The sequence below is a fragment of the Pseudopodoces humilis genome, chromosome 2 (genome assembly GCF_049639895.1).
Source record: "Pseudopodoces humilis isolate 2021_Gansu_Grassland_sample_001 chromosome 2, ASM4963989v1, whole genome shotgun sequence".
Taxonomy (NCBI): Eukaryota; Metazoa; Chordata; class Aves; order Passeriformes; family Paridae; genus Pseudopodoces; species Pseudopodoces humilis.
Genome location: NC_142201.1, coordinates 25,941,559 through 25,956,782, shown reverse-complemented (window position 1 = coordinate 25,956,782; position 15,224 = coordinate 25,941,559). Strand labels below are relative to the sequence as shown.

At 40.3% G+C, this 15,224-nt stretch overlaps 1 protein-coding gene across 3 annotated transcripts in view; it reads left to right on the top strand.

Moving 5' to 3' along the window:
* The window catches only part of RASA3 (RAS p21 protein activator 3), a 130,201-nt gene that overhangs the window by 67,642 nt on the left and 47,335 nt on the right, over window positions 1-15,224 (top strand). For all 3 annotated transcript variants that reach the window (XM_014251635.2, XM_005516578.3, XM_014251622.2), the window contains exon 5: window positions 6,579-6,655. In XM_014251635.2, coding sequence (XP_014107110.1) covers window positions 6,579-6,655 — 77 coding nt within the window. The remainder of the gene's footprint in view (window positions 1-6,578; window positions 6,656-15,224) is intronic.

The following is a 15,224-nucleotide window of genomic DNA, read 5'->3' as shown; positions in this document are numbered from 1 at the left end:
ACAGTGAAGGGCATTGCATGCCCCACTGTCCAACGCTGATATTTACTATCTTTGTGCAGGTAGTTAAACACTACTAGCATAAAAATCAGTCACTGATGCATTTTGTACAACCTACTGTAAGCATGGGTAAATGCAAATTGTAAAAAGAAGCTGCTTCCAGGTTTGGTATCAGCTTTCTACCACACACAGGAAATAAATGGGTGCTACCCTCTGTGTTTTGAACAGTGGCACTTAAACTTCTAGTTGTTTTGAAGAGAGATGACATGTCTGTTTTGATAGGGTAGAGAGAATCTCAAGGCTAAATGCCTACTGACAAAATTATTTGAGACAACTGAACCATGCATCAGCGATGGTAAATAATTTTTGTGGTAAAGAGAAGGAGCAGCTATTGACCAGATCCTGCTTTGTGGCAAGACTTCCTCCCTATGTGAATGTAAGAGCGCAGTATTCAGAGTTAACAGCACAAAGGGCTAAGACAGCCAATCAAGTTTTGGTCTATTACTCTTCAATAACTAGTCTGTAACACGATGTGGTGAGGAGCACATACGGCTGAACAAAGAACAGTACATGGTTTTAAAGTAACATACATGGATTTTGTATCTGCAGAACATTATTTGTCTGGAGAAATGAAACCCTTTCACTTACATCTACATATTATATCCCATCAAACTATTTTTGAGAAGAAAACATGATTAATTATAAGGATTTTGACCATATGGTGGTATTCTTCCTTCAGAGAAACAGGAAGGTTGACGTTATGCCATGTGAAGTTGTTTTCCAGTTACTGAGCAATTCTGACATGCTTGCACATACGGAGAGCGAGCAGATATCAGTTCCGCTTTGTTTAGCATTTATGAATCCATGCAGTGCTGAATAGGGTTGCTGCACTTTCCTCAGCAATCAGCTGGGTTTTGTTCCAGTTTCTTGTGAGCTGCTCTGTGGTCCAGCAGGCAGGCTGTGATCTCTAGCATGATCCTTAGACCTTTCCCAGCCGCCTGCTGCCCTCTGCTAGAGGAAGGAGCTGTTAGAAGCAGCAAATGTGGACAGCAAACAAACTCCTTCCTCCTCCTACTCTCAGACCTGCTGTTTGGCCTGACCTTACATGAGGCTGCTGATAATACTGCAGGGCTGGATTTACCTAAATCAGTAGCTATACTCTTGGTCTTTCCTCTCCTGTTCCCTCCAGGGCAGCATTTAGTGAGTCTTTAGGGTTTGGCTCAGTTTTCTTGTTTTCTTTTAAGTTTTACTGATGGCAGAAAGTAACTTCTTGGGAAATTAACTAAAAAGGTTTCAGAGTAGACAGAAGCTACCCAATAACATTTTCTATATCCTGAAATAAAATTTGGAAAGACTGCGAAAGCAATGGCGCAGGTTATTCCCTAGTTTGGCATGGTGTCTGCAGTGCTGAGTTCTTCCAATGCTCATTTCTCCAGACTGTTTGGAGGAAGGGAAAATAAAGCAACACACCAGTGTTACCACAGTCCTGAATTTGAGATTCCAAAAAATATGCAATACTGGCATGAGTCAGTCATGAGCTGTGGTTCATGTCAGCTGCTTAGGCTAGTCCTCTCCTACAGCTTATGTCTGTTAGGTCTCTTCTTTCCTCCATCTCCAGAGCTGGGATGAGACTGCTTGCAGTCACACTCTACCAGCAAGATGAAGGGAAAGGAGCCAAAAGTGGGTCCCAGTCCCTCTTTCCACGCTACTGAGCAATGAGCAGAGCTGAGTTGTGTTGGAAAAAGTGTCCCCATGTGGAATAAATGGAAAAACTTTCATCCAGGTGCACTCCCACCTTGGAGGTGGAAAGTTCCCAGCAAAATTGGGCAGGCTAGTGAGCAGTAGAAAGATGGGTGGCCACAAACCTCTTGTCCAGCAGGTTTAATGGTAAACAAATACCTTATTTAGGAGTTTTTGTGATACCAACTGTTGTTCTCTTGTAGAAGTGAATTATCATGCTGTATGAGCCCTGGATATTAAGACTATTGATCTGATACTCAGTGTTCAAGTAAACTGTATATTTTCTGGTTTTGTTTAAAATCATCAGTGAAACCTTGTTCTTTTCCTTTGATGTTTTTAAAAAGTGAAAGATTTCTAAAATTTGGCAGTAACAAAAAGGATGGAGGCCTGGCTGATACTTACTTTAAAATTATTTAGAAAATTTGGGTAGAATTGGCTCCTGTCTTGAACTTAGGCAGACTGACAGTCTTCTGTGCGTCTTCTAGAGCCTCAGATAGGCACAGAAGTTCCTGGTATTTGTCAGTGCTTTTTCATAACTATTTCTTTGAAAAACCAAATTTCATCTGTTTTGAGCTAGGGTGGATGCTGCATCTGAATCTACAGTCACTGTTTCATGTGGGGTATGCCAGATTCCAGGGCAAAATGTGTGCATTTAACTGCACCCTGACATGGCTCCCAGAGGTGTCCTGGTGACCTTGCAAGCACTGCCTCTGAGGCCTTGTTCAGGATGCTAAAACTACTTAATGCTAGGATGGCAGAACTTTGTCATAGGAGTAACTTTAGGATAATCTGTGGTCATGCATTTTCTTTTATTTCAAAGTACTGTGGTTAAATTAAACCACAAATTTGCAACTGCTGGGAACATGATACAGTTAGTTAGGATTTTTGTGCTTTTATTTGCTTTATAACTCTTTTCTGGTGTTTCAATCCACAGTGACTCACAACTGCATTCCAGGCAGAAAGGAGGTGGTTGGAGACAGGCTTTTCCTGTATCTATAAAACCAAGATTTAGAGTCTGCTTTTTCTTTCCTTTGCCAACTTGCAATCAGTTTCAGTTTAGTTTTCAGATAACGGAGTGTGTAGTAAAGGTTATATTTAACATGCATAGTATAATTTGTGTTTTCCTCAGTAAGGCCTTTCAAAAGTTTTTTTTGTTACTGATTTCCTTTTGACTACTGTCTGCTTCCCTACAAGAAATTCAGTCATCCGATGGATTCTTTAATCAGTAGGTGAAAACTGGAAGCCGGCTGGCCTCATTATGTGGTGTTAGATGTGGTTAGGAAGGAGGTGTGACCTGTGAACCCACCCTCCATATCAGCCAGAGCTGATGGAAAAGGAAGTGCTCAGCAGTTGAATTGGTGCTCCTTCAGCTTGTTCCTTGGAAAGGGGTCCTACCCTTCCAAAGGAGAAGCTTATGCTAATAAGCATAGCTGCTTCTAGGAACAGCCTGAAATATATTTGTTAATAGAAATGTTTTGAGTGATTAATACATGCTGCTTCAGAATTGTCAAACCTTCAGATTTTTTCTCCAATTTTTTGTTTGCTCTGCTAAAGGGAAAAAAGCATTATAGCCTCATAATGCAGGACTGAGCCTAGGCTCAGTCCCTGGCTCCAAAGGAGGGATTCTCTCTGAGCAGGATGAAGCCACTGTTTCAGCTTTCGGTAAAACAGAATTTTTTTTTTTTTGTTCTGTTGCATTGTCTAATCTTTGCTGCTTGTAAACTCTGCAGACCTACTAGAATAGAAGACCCTTGTTATTATTATAGTAGTTCTTTTAATAATGAAAAAATAAATTTCTTTCTTACAAACTGTCAAAGATCATAGCAATTCTGTTTCTGTGACACATTTAATCCATTATAGGTTGACCTTGTTATTATTAAATTAACTTTAGATCTAATGATACTGACTTTTTGCAGTTTTCTGTCTTCCCTTTGCAAAATAAATTATCTGGTATTTTGTAAACCCAACTAATGCCATTTCTCAGGAGTGAACTTATTTAGATGAATCCTTATATTTTGCGTAATGGTATAATTGATTTGGGAAAAAGCATTCTGTTTATGTAAGAGTAATATTTTCTGTAAATTAAGCCTGAAAGTATATTACTGTAGCCTTTTTTCAAGGTATTTGAGTTTTTAACTGGTAACAAAACACTGGAAGATGTTTTGGGAGTAGTTGTATGCTACTGGTTCCAGCGATCCCATGACCTCTGTTTTGCTGTAGGAAGCTTGGAGTCTCTTTTTGAGCAGCTGACCATTTTCAAAGCTTTCACAAGAGAAAGATGAAAGCTACAAGAAAAAATGGCTTTTTGCCCAGAAGGGGCAGCACTATCATTTTATGCTTAATGTAGCAAGGAAAATGTGTGAAATACTGCCGATTTTTAAATTTTTTTTCCCCAACCTAATTTCTGAAATGAGGAGCTTCCATTTTATTCAGTCTGTGTGAGATTAAGCAAATGGCCATTTTGAGTTTGCTCTCAGGCTCATGTAAGTGCGTTGAAGCATTGTTTCCTGAGAAGAGTTGGTCTCACTTTTGTTAAAGACCAGCAGAAATATTTCTATAAAAACATATGTATACCTTGGTATTTTTCTACAATGATGTATTTTCTGTGAAGTTGCTAAATCTCTGTTCTTGTCTCTAAATTTCTTCAAAATTTGTATTAATGTTGATTTCTCTGGTAGTTAGCAGGATAGCAACAAAGATAACAGTAGTGAGTTTTACAGGTTCATAATATAAATTTATTCTCCAGAGACTAATGGTTTAGATCCTGTAATAGAACATGCAGCCAGTGGGAGAGAGAACATTGAAAAATGAGGAAAATAAAGTAAAACAGAAGCAAGAAAGCTGTTCAGCTTAAGCAGAGTTCTTATCTGATTACATGCCCAGCTCTTGTCATGTACAGCTACAGTGGGCATTGCAGTGCTACCGAGTCTTTGAGAGAGCTGGGTCTGTAAGTGACTTTATGCATTTGTGCGGAGAAACATGCTCTTATGCATGAGGACAGGTTTCAGTTTGGAAGCCAATGACAGATGCTGACTTGGGCATACAATGACAGGGCGTAGGAGGATACCTGTGTAACTGAAACACAGATCAGGAGTGACAGCTGAATGTAACATTTGGTTTTTGCATTGGGGGTGGCGGTGGTTTAATTAATTTATATTTTTTAAAATGATGCAGAAGACACATGGCAGAGGCCTTGTTTGAAGCTCACAGTCTGATCTGGGTTCTTCCCTGTTCCAAGTGCCAGTGAGCTGCTGTGGTGCCTCTGCAACTCTGCAAATATAGATTGAAGAGCTTGTCTTCAATTGGAGAGGTTGTCTTCCTTGTTTTCTGGAAGAACAGCAGTATCATCTGCCACGTGTACTTGGAGGGTCTGTGTTCCAGCCCTCAGATAGGAAAAAGTGTTACTGAGTCAGAGTACTGAAGGTACAAGTAGATGATAAAGGTTTGGGAAGTGAAAGCATGAAGTGTGCCTTCAAGGTAGTATAGAAAGGACGGTACTGAATAAAGGATATACACTAGGAAGGGGAGAGAATGACTGTAGCAGTAAGAAACAGAATGCTTCATAGGAGCCTTCAGGACAAGTATTCAGGCACTGAGTCCAGTGTTTGTGCTTCTTAATGTGAGAGGACCAGGGAATGACCTTGGACTGAACTTCTGTGTGACCATGCTCCTTGATTATTGCTGCACTCCTTGCTGTGCTTTGGACTACCTTCACCAGCTTTTGTCCAGACAAATCTGCTGTAGGGAGAGGGAATCTTAGCAGCATAGGTGCAACTGGAGGCCAGGGTTTCATCTTTACTCTCCTCTGTTGCCCAGGACAGACATCCCCGTGGAGCAGGACATTGTAGTAACTAGTCACAAGAGATAGGTGAAGTCGCTGGCAAGAGTTTTGGTCCTGTGCAAAAAAGAGCAAAGATCTTATAAAAGGGGTGGCAAAAGAATTTTGTGTGATTTGAGCTAAAGATGATACCCATGTTAGAGCTGTGACTAATTAGCAAGGTGGATTTTAGCATCCTTTAGTACAAAGCAAGAAGGGAACAGTAATGAAAATGAAAGGCTCAGTTTTGGCTATGATAATTTGCAGAAGATGACTGGGCACTGCTGGCATATCAGATTTAGTCAATAGCAAAATGTGTTTTGCATTTACTGCATACACACTGTAAAAGTGATGCTGAGTTTTTGTCAGTGGGAGTGGCTACTCACATTTTGACATACAATGGAATTAGTAAGAGGAATACAGTTGGTATTTATGTTTGCCTTTATTTTCTTAGTGTATTGAGGGATAATATCTTGGCCCAAGTCATAATAAATGATGTGATGGTAAGGAGTTGAAGACTGTAACAGTAAATGCTGTGGATGCTAGCAACATGATTGAACATTTTTTTTTAAATAGTTGTTTGATATTGTTTTATTGATACTTGCCTTATGATTTGTATTGCTTGATTTTATTTTTATAATGTTTAAAACATGTAGGTGTTAATTTATAACACACTTCTGTGATATTTTTAACAATAGCATTGCAGATACTTGCTTAATATTTAAAATGCTAATTACAATTTCAACACAAGGTTTCTGTGTCAGACTGTGGACACTCCATATCCTTCAATTAGTACAACATAGAGATAACATAATGGTGGGAATTATGCACCCAAATTTAGTTGAATGACTACTAGTCTGGATTCTCTGGCAGTTGAAAGACCTTAACTATACAGCTCTTATTTAATCTTTAGACTTCTCCTGGAATTACTTGCACAGACTGGCTTGCTTTGGTTGAAGTTGGAATGGCATGACTACCTATGCATAAAACTAACTTTTCCTGTGGTGTTTTTGGTGTGTTTCAGGGGAAGGTCCACCTGGAGCTGAGACTGAGTGAAGTCATAACAGACACTGGTGTTGTCTGCCATAAGCTCGCAACACGGTAGGACTTGAAATGCGGCTGCAAAGTTATGAGAAACAGATTGCAAGCAGTGTGCAGTGCTTCATTTAAAAATAGTTGGAGGAATCAACACATTTATTTGGACACACTGAATGTTCTTAATCAGAAATATCCTTATGAATTTATAGGGTGTGAGATTTTTTCCATTTTCCCTTCTCTTCACAAAATCTGTCGTTTTCTTCCTAATAGTCTTAAATGTTAGTAAATCCCTTATCCAATTTAGTCATGGCATCAATACTAAAATGACATCAAAGGATAATATTAATGTCCTTCTAATTTGCACTAAAGACCTTACCAGCTAAGTAAATTTGTAGCACAATTTGTGTGGTGAGTGATAGAGAGTTGACTTAAAACAAAAGTTTGCTATCAACAAGGCAGCCTCAGAATCAGCTATCCAGTCTCATTCAAGTTGAAACAGATGCCACAGGACTCAAATGGCAGTAAAGATTCTTCTGTCCTCTGAGGAGGAGTCTGGAAGGCCACTGCTCTCTGGCCACACCAAAGCCTTTCAGGTTTCCTCAGAAGTAGTGGCAGAGCTGGTTGGCTTCTGTGAGGAATGCTTTGTGTTCTCTGGCAGAAGAGCTGTCAAAATCAGACTGCTGGCATCGTACACTTCTAGCTGTGTGGTAGTCATGTCAATGTGATAAATGCTCTGCTAGGAAAGTTCTGACCAGCCAAATTTTCAGACCGGTATTTGATATAATTTTGTTGCTGCCTTTGCTAAGGCTTTGTCCTGGTAGTCTTTACATCTAGGAAATGCAGGTGACCCATATGGTGACCTCCATCACTGTAAGCCCACTCTTGATATGAGGATGTGCTGGGGTAAGTGGTCCTGCCTGCCTCTGCATGTACCCTCTGGTCACACAGGTCCTACCAGAGCTCTGCAGCAGGAACATTCAAACTCTTTCTCTCTGCAGTCTGCTGTGATGGGGCAGATCGAATACCAGGGGATAGTCTGTTACAAGTTGCTGTGTAGGCTCTGAGCTCCAGTGAACTTGTTAACCAGGGCAAAGTGCTGCTGAAACATAACTCTACCTCTTTGAAAACAAAAATTGCCATGTCAGTATAGCTGTGCACCACCTGGAGGGCACAGCCTTCCTCTAGCTGCTACCTGAGGACTCTCGTTATGTCATTTTCCATTGCCCAGTTTGAATATGACCAAGTGATGATGGCCAACCACATTCTTGAGAAACCAGGGCTCAAACATGTATCTACCAAGTCTTAGGCTGGTAATCTTTTGTCTAAGTGTTGTTTGTATTGCTATTGGTCCGTAAGATTTTGCGGAACAGGGGGAAATAGAATGTGGGAAAAGGCAATTTCTTTGTCAGAGAGGGAGTATGTGTGTGGGACATAGAGGACAGTGGGTTTATCACTGAGCTTGGACTCCTTGAAGCAAGCCTGGAGGACAGTGTGCTTAGAGAGGGAAAAGGAGTACAGTTGTCCTGATTACCACATTGAAGGTTTTTTTTTTGCTTTGGCCTTTCTGAAGGCATGTACTGCAGTCCTTAGACGTGATACAGCCACAGAGCCTTCTGTCCATATCCTTTGAGCCCTAATTGTGGGTTGAGATCCTGTGATGTCCATGACTCTGCAAACATAGTTTAATTAAAACACCCTTCTGCTCTCATCTGTTTTGAATAGCTAGGTATGGTATACTGAAGAACCTTCAGAAGTGTTTGCCTCTGTTTGTTTTATTCTGAGAGAGTATGTCATACCACAGCCAGCTGTCTTTTAAAGGTTTTGTCTTCATTTAAGTGGGACCTGGTAACATGACAGTACCAATGGATTTTTCAGTGAACTTCCTGAAATGAGTGTCTGAAAAGGTCCTTCTTAATATGTATTACATGCAGCTTCTTGCTTCGTGAATAGCAGTAAGGCAATGACTACTTTTACAGTGTGATTTTCTAGCTTTCTATTCATTTGACCAGACAGCTTTTAAATACTTCCTTGGATTTTTTCTTGTATATTCTTGATTTGAAGACTATTTCATCAACTTTCTACAATGCAGAGAAAAAAACTTAGATTGGTTTGTGAAGCATTCTGTAACCATGATTTGCTAGGTATTGTTCAGGATATTACCTGCAATGTGTAGAAAAATCATGAGGTTTTAACCACAGAATCATAATGAGCCCAAGTGTCTTAGAAACAAAATGTGAGAGTCAGAGCTTAAGCAAGCTTTTGTCTGCTGAAACTGGCTTTTCCCATTGCCACCTTCTCTTTGGTGTCTGACCTGGACACTTCAGCTTTGTCTGGTTTGCACATTTATTTGTTATTTGAGTGGTAAGTGACAGTAGAGCTTAGCAGTTCAAAAGGAAAATGAGAAAGAAAAATGTTTCTGGAGTATGTAGTTCCATTGATGCAGTTTTTCATGTCAATGTGTCTTAGCTGTGAGAAAGAGGAGGGGAGTGATGAAGGGCAATGATTACATCGGGTGGAAAAAACACTTCAGAATGTAGTCCAACATTTTCTTCATGCCACACTGCTTGCTTCAGGAAGGTCTATAGCAAGCTGCAGCTCTTAACATTTTTCCACATGATCTGAAATATCTTTCAGGTTTTTTAATTGATAGCTTGGTTCTAGCACTTCAGCATGTACGAAAAAAATGCTCAGCTAAATGTCTGTGCATCTGGGATTTGCCAGTGAGGAGAGCAGCAAAGGCAGGAGAGACAGAACCTTTGTTAGAGGTAGATCATAGTGAAAAGCAGAGAATAGTTGCTTTAGGGACGTGCAGCTTCCAATTGAGTATTGTGAAAATAACTGATTCTCTTGTGAAAATCTTGTTGATGTTACAGTGAGCAAATAAGAGAAGGCTGAAAAATATAAGCAAGAATCTAGAATCAGTTATTCTTAAAAACTGACTTGTTCTGATTAATCTAATGTATTGTCTTGTGAACGTCCTTGACTTTGTTTTAAAAAATAGATATGTTTAGTTTTTTTAAAAGGAAACATTTAGCTACAGAGATAAACAATACCATACAAATGACCTCATACATATAACTGGTTGAACAGTTCAGGTTTGCAGGGAGAACAAAAGCTGCATCCAGTGGGCATCTGTTTAAAAATACCTTAGAGACACTTGCTTTTTTAAGCCCCAGCTAGTGCTTGTTTTCAAAGACCATGTATGTAGGCTAAATGAAGACTTGGCCCAATTAGGAGACTTTTTTACCTTTCCAGAAGATATGATCTTACCCATAGGTCTTTATCAGTGTGCTCTCTGAGCCTGTTCACATTGCTGCCACCTCTGCATTCCAGAAAGCCTGGAAAGCAGCTGGGGCTGAGCCAGCCTGCAGTCCTGTGGAGCACACTGTGAACAGTCAGCTGGATGAATGGCTGGAAAAATTCATCTGAATGGAAGGGCAAATGAAAATATTTAAGTGCTGAGCTCTTGAACATTAAAGTAGATTATTAAAAAATGCAAAAGGCAAGTGTGCTTCCTCAGCCTCTGCAGAGGAAGCAAAAAATCGGGTTCAAAATCTGTTACCTAATAGCATCTCCTTAGGAAGCATTCAGTACTTTCATTTAGTCTTAAACCACTAAGCTGTTGTGCTTCATCAGAGGCCGTAGTCTCAGCCAGCTGCTACAGCACAATCTCCTGGACTGAATCCCTGCAAAAGAGATTAAAAGGAGAAGCATTAGTGGATTTAAAAGTTATATTGACAGTACAGAAATATGCACCACACTCACACTGCTTGTGTCCCCCAGCATCATCTTTTGTCATACTCTCTAAAGAATCACAGCTCTCACTTTGGATGTTCCTTCTGGGAAGAGTTTGCTACTTGTGGGCTCCCCCTGTGGGACCTGGTGCAAAACCTGGCGGTCCTTGTGACTGGCCCCCGTAAGTCTCCTGTGTCCCAGTCACAGGACTTGGGGTGCAGGCTCTTGATGTGTATGTTCACATCATACAGAGAGAGCAGAGGTACAGCCTGCTGACCACAGACCCTTGCCCAAGTGTGTCAGATAAAAAACTGCATGCATGGACTTTGTGGTTTGGCACCTTCCTGTAGCTGTATTTGTACTAAATACTGTTGTGCCATGTAGTAAGTGATCTTGAGTGCTGGGGAAATTAAGTCTTACTCAGTAGGTCTGGCTTCTCCCCTTTCTTTCACTCACAGAAGATCTTGTGCTGTGTTTGTCCACACTTTTTACAGCCACAGCCTTCTTGGCCCTCTGCACACCATCACTGCTTGTTGTGACTATCAACATCTGGCCTCACCTTCCACTGGTGAAGTGAAGGCTGTCTCCTGTTTGTTACCTGCCAGAAATCTGTCTGTAATTTCATGAACATTTTTTAAGATAGGCCATGGAAAGAAGTGGTTCAGGCTTTCCCATGCTTCTGGCTGTTTGTGTCCATACACACTCCTTTGTGCTGACACACAACTTCTGGCAGCTGCTTGACCAATATTGTATTTTATTTTTTTCCCTCTCATGCTTTTTAAGCTGAAACAGGCCTTAATCCTGTGTATCCTAGAAACTGCACTTTTCTTCTCCTGTAATGCAGAGGAAGGAAAATACCAAGGAAAGATTCTCTTTCTGCAGCCATGCTGGGTGGAAGTGTTTGAACTAAGTAATGAGCAGTGTGTGTTTAGCTGTACTACATGAATACATCTGTAAATCGGTGGTATGTACTTCTCCCTAAATATCTTTTATGAGCCACCACTTCCCATATACAGAAACTTTTCTTGCTTTGCAACCAAAGTACTTGTAAAGGGTCCCTAGACTTTTTGTAAACCTTTCCCCACCATTGCTGGAGCAGTTTTGGGGCAACATATTTGTGTTTAGCACAGAAAGGTGGTTCCTCGGAGGCTTTAAGCCTGTGGGCTGTCCAAACAACTTTGTCTCATCAGTCAGAGCCACACAGCCAAGGAACAATAGATACATTCATTTGTATTTATTTAATAAAGAGGAGGGCTCCTGTAGATAGCTTTGTAGCAATCTGTAGGCTTTGCTGTGGTTAAGCTACCAGAGGCAACATTTAGAGGCAGTGTTCTGTATTTAGCAAGATGACATCTTGCAGCATGCCTGAAGGAACAGGCCACTGAACTCCTGTTGAAAGTCAGAGTGAGCTGGGAGCCTGGCTCCCTGATCATCCTTTGAGAATTCCAGCATGTGTATGTAATTAGTCACATTTAAATGTCTGTATTTATTCAGTGTCCCCAGCTGCTCCATCAAGTGTTGTCTTATGTCTTGTCTCTTAGTTTTAAAAAAGCTTGGAAACATCTGCTTTGGAGAGCTCACCCCTCCTCCTTTCTGCTTCTTTTATTCTCCCACCCAGTAAATCTATATAGCTAAATAACAACATATGTGCTTCAGAGGCCACTGCTGTCTTTCATATGTAGTAACACAGTTTTCCAGTAAGCAATTTGGAAGTCTACAAATACATTATCAATGCTGAAATTTTATTTGGTAAGTGAAGCTTTTGTAGCTTTGTTATGGAAGACATGGCTGCTCTGCATTAATTTATGAATTAAATGCTATGCAACTCTCTTGAGAGCTCTACAAGGTGTATTCCAACCACATGGAACAAAGTTGAATGGGCAGTTTACAAGAGCAAGCAGGAAAGGAGACAATAAGTAGGTATGACATCCCTGAGATAAGCACTTCAGAAATTATTAAAAAAAACAGTGACTGATCTATGGGCTTTAAAAGCCTTCTGGAGAGGAAGAGGGAGATAAGGAAGAAGGTTTCATTTGTCAAGTGTGGTTAAAGCAGGTCTCTGCCTAGGGGTGGGAGTCCTCGGACTTGGTGATGGTTCCCTAGCCTTCCCTGCCATGTGAATAGAGCACAGAGCATGCAGTGGGCAGCATCTGATCTTCCTCTCTGATTGCTCGCATTATAGATCTGAATTTCCTTGTCCATGAGCATTGCTGCTCACTGGTTGACAGTCATCGCCCTAAATTGGATTGACTTTATGTAACTGTTTAAAAGTCTCTTATGCAATATGCTGTTTCTAAGGTTAAGGTAAATGATGCTTCAATTTGAAAATTTCAGAGTCTCATCCTTTTTGTTTTGTTGGTCACAACTCACAAAGGGCAAAGTTACCATTAAGTTACCATTACCAACCATTAAATCTGGTTGTAAGGGCTGAGATAATGGCCATTCCTGCTTTTGGATCAACAGTCTGGATCCTAATCTAAAGCGTAAATGGAAAACACAATCCCATTTTGTCTGGTGCAAGTTTGTTGTTTCCTCCTCTGATTGTATTTGGAGACACCTTGCAAAACTACAGGAGTGTAGCTAGTCCTTCTATCATGGAACTTGTTTAAATGCATTTGTGTAAAATTAAAACATACAGGTGTCATCTCTGAGTCATATGAGAATTTCCCTTTACTAGCTAGCTTGTTTCCTGCTTTTCTCATTTATGTTGGAGCTAGCTGACTTTCTAGTACATAACTATCTTAATCAAATACCACAAAGAGGTAAAGAATTTGTCTAAGGGGTTGGATTAAAGAGAAAGCTTGGAAATGCATGGCTATATTTACCTATTGGTGCTGAAGACCAAATTTTGTTGGCTTTCTGTTGTGGTACTCTCTCTAATGCTGGTGAGAGCAGGAGTGCAGGCAGAGTGACCAGCGGAGTTTTAGACAATACTTTTCTCTGCTGTTTTGTTGGGAGAGTGTTGTTTGTTTGTTTTTTCTGAATTCAGTTTTAATGCAGAAAACACTTGGACTCATTAGCTTGATGAAATTTCTTAAATCTCTTATAGTAATCGGATTTTCTTTAATAGGTGGTGGTGAATCTAGTTCCTTGTCAGTGGTGTAGAGCAGGGTTTGCTCCTCTCTTTTGAGTGTGGTGTGCTATATACAGTATTTTCCTTTTCCAAATTGAAGCTGGTGTTCTGCTAAAGTGTCAGCAGGAACCAGGGGTTGTTTTGTTTTGGTGCTTTGTGAGGCAGTAATGCTCAGTCTCAGGCTCTTGATGGTTATGTTGGTGTGGTGCAGGGCTGCACCACAGTGTGGAGGTAGCCTGAGGCCAGAGCTGGCAGTGACTGCTTTTCCTGTTACAGCTGTTTCCTATGTTACAGCTCTTGGTGCTCTTTGCTTACATCCACAATGGGTCCCTGAGCCACCCATCCCTCTTGGGTTTGCTGCTTCCAGTTTAGAGAACATACATTTGTGTTGCTTTAGAAAAGTTTCCATGCCACTGCAGAAACTCACAGCCAGTTTTGAATTCACTTCAGGGTCAAATGAAGCTTATTTTCCTGCCTAAAACATGACCCACATCACTTAGGGGAAAAAAAAGGTATTGCTAAGTACAAGAAGGCCAGTTTAATGTATGCATCAATCAGGTGAACTCAGAGTATTTTGAAAAATTTCAACTTCTGTTTCCTCCTGGGAAGGAATGCTAATGAAGGTATAAAGTGGTTTCATGGCTTCATTTTGAATAAACACATGCATCCATTAAATGTGTTCCTTTCTCTGGAGGGCAATCCCTGCATCAAGCTGCACCTTTTCCTGCAGGATTGCAGCTTGATCATGCTTTTACTCTTGTATGGGTTTCATAACTGATGAGGGAACGTGGTCAGAGGTTAAATCACATAGTATCTGGTACTTTTATCATGAAATGCTACAGTGCTGTGGGGTTTGGGAGTACAGAGGGGAAGAGATATATATCTTTATAAGGCTTTAATATAGTGCATCAATTTTTTCTTCTTTCCTCCCAGCTCTCATAACACCGAGTTTACACTTTCTCTGCTGTGCTTCTCCATCTTCACCAAAACCTCTGTTGACTGTTTTGTGGGCTAAATCAAGTTTCAGTTGTTCTCCATTAAACCTCTGATTTATATATTTATATTTATATAGAAATACTGTCTACTGCTACTGCTGTGTTTCCACTAAATGAAGTTTAACGCTTCTTTGTTTTTGTATTCAGTGTTTCTTCAGTGCTTCTCCTCTGTTCATGAAATTTTTATGCAAATCACATACAAGTGTCATTTTACCTGTAATCTCAATCAACAGCAACTTCAATTAGACTCACTTGTTTTAAAGTGCTCACCATTTTGAGATTGGATAGTCATCATGTGACTCTCTGGAATAAAACTTGGTTTGTAATTAAAGACTCAAATGTAAGTCTTAAGCCATTCTGTTTCAGCAGTAAATGCTGCTGTGTAAGTAACGTGACAGTACTTCCTGTTTTACACAGAGTAGAGACAGACTGGGATTATAAATGGAGGCAAATTATTCAAGCATAAATCCTTATGGTAAATTATTTCATTTCTAAACGTGTTTGAGGTCACAGTGTTTGGGTGTTTTGGGGGCATTAGAGAGCATTCCTGTAGTATTCATGTTTATAAAAAGTGCCTGGATTTTGAGAACTGTGAATTGTTAGCACCTTCAATAGGCTGTCAGTGCCCCAAATATCCAAATATGAAGTTTTTACTTCACTGATGTCCTTCAATCATGATCAGCTAGAGGAGTTCAGTTACATTTGAGGTAGGGCCCTCGAAAAAACCAGCTAGGTGTCTTGCAACATGACCTATATCAAAAGCTTCTTTGGAGTACATGGTATTTAGCATAATACAAGGGTGAATTTATATCCTGTTTCATTCTGAGTG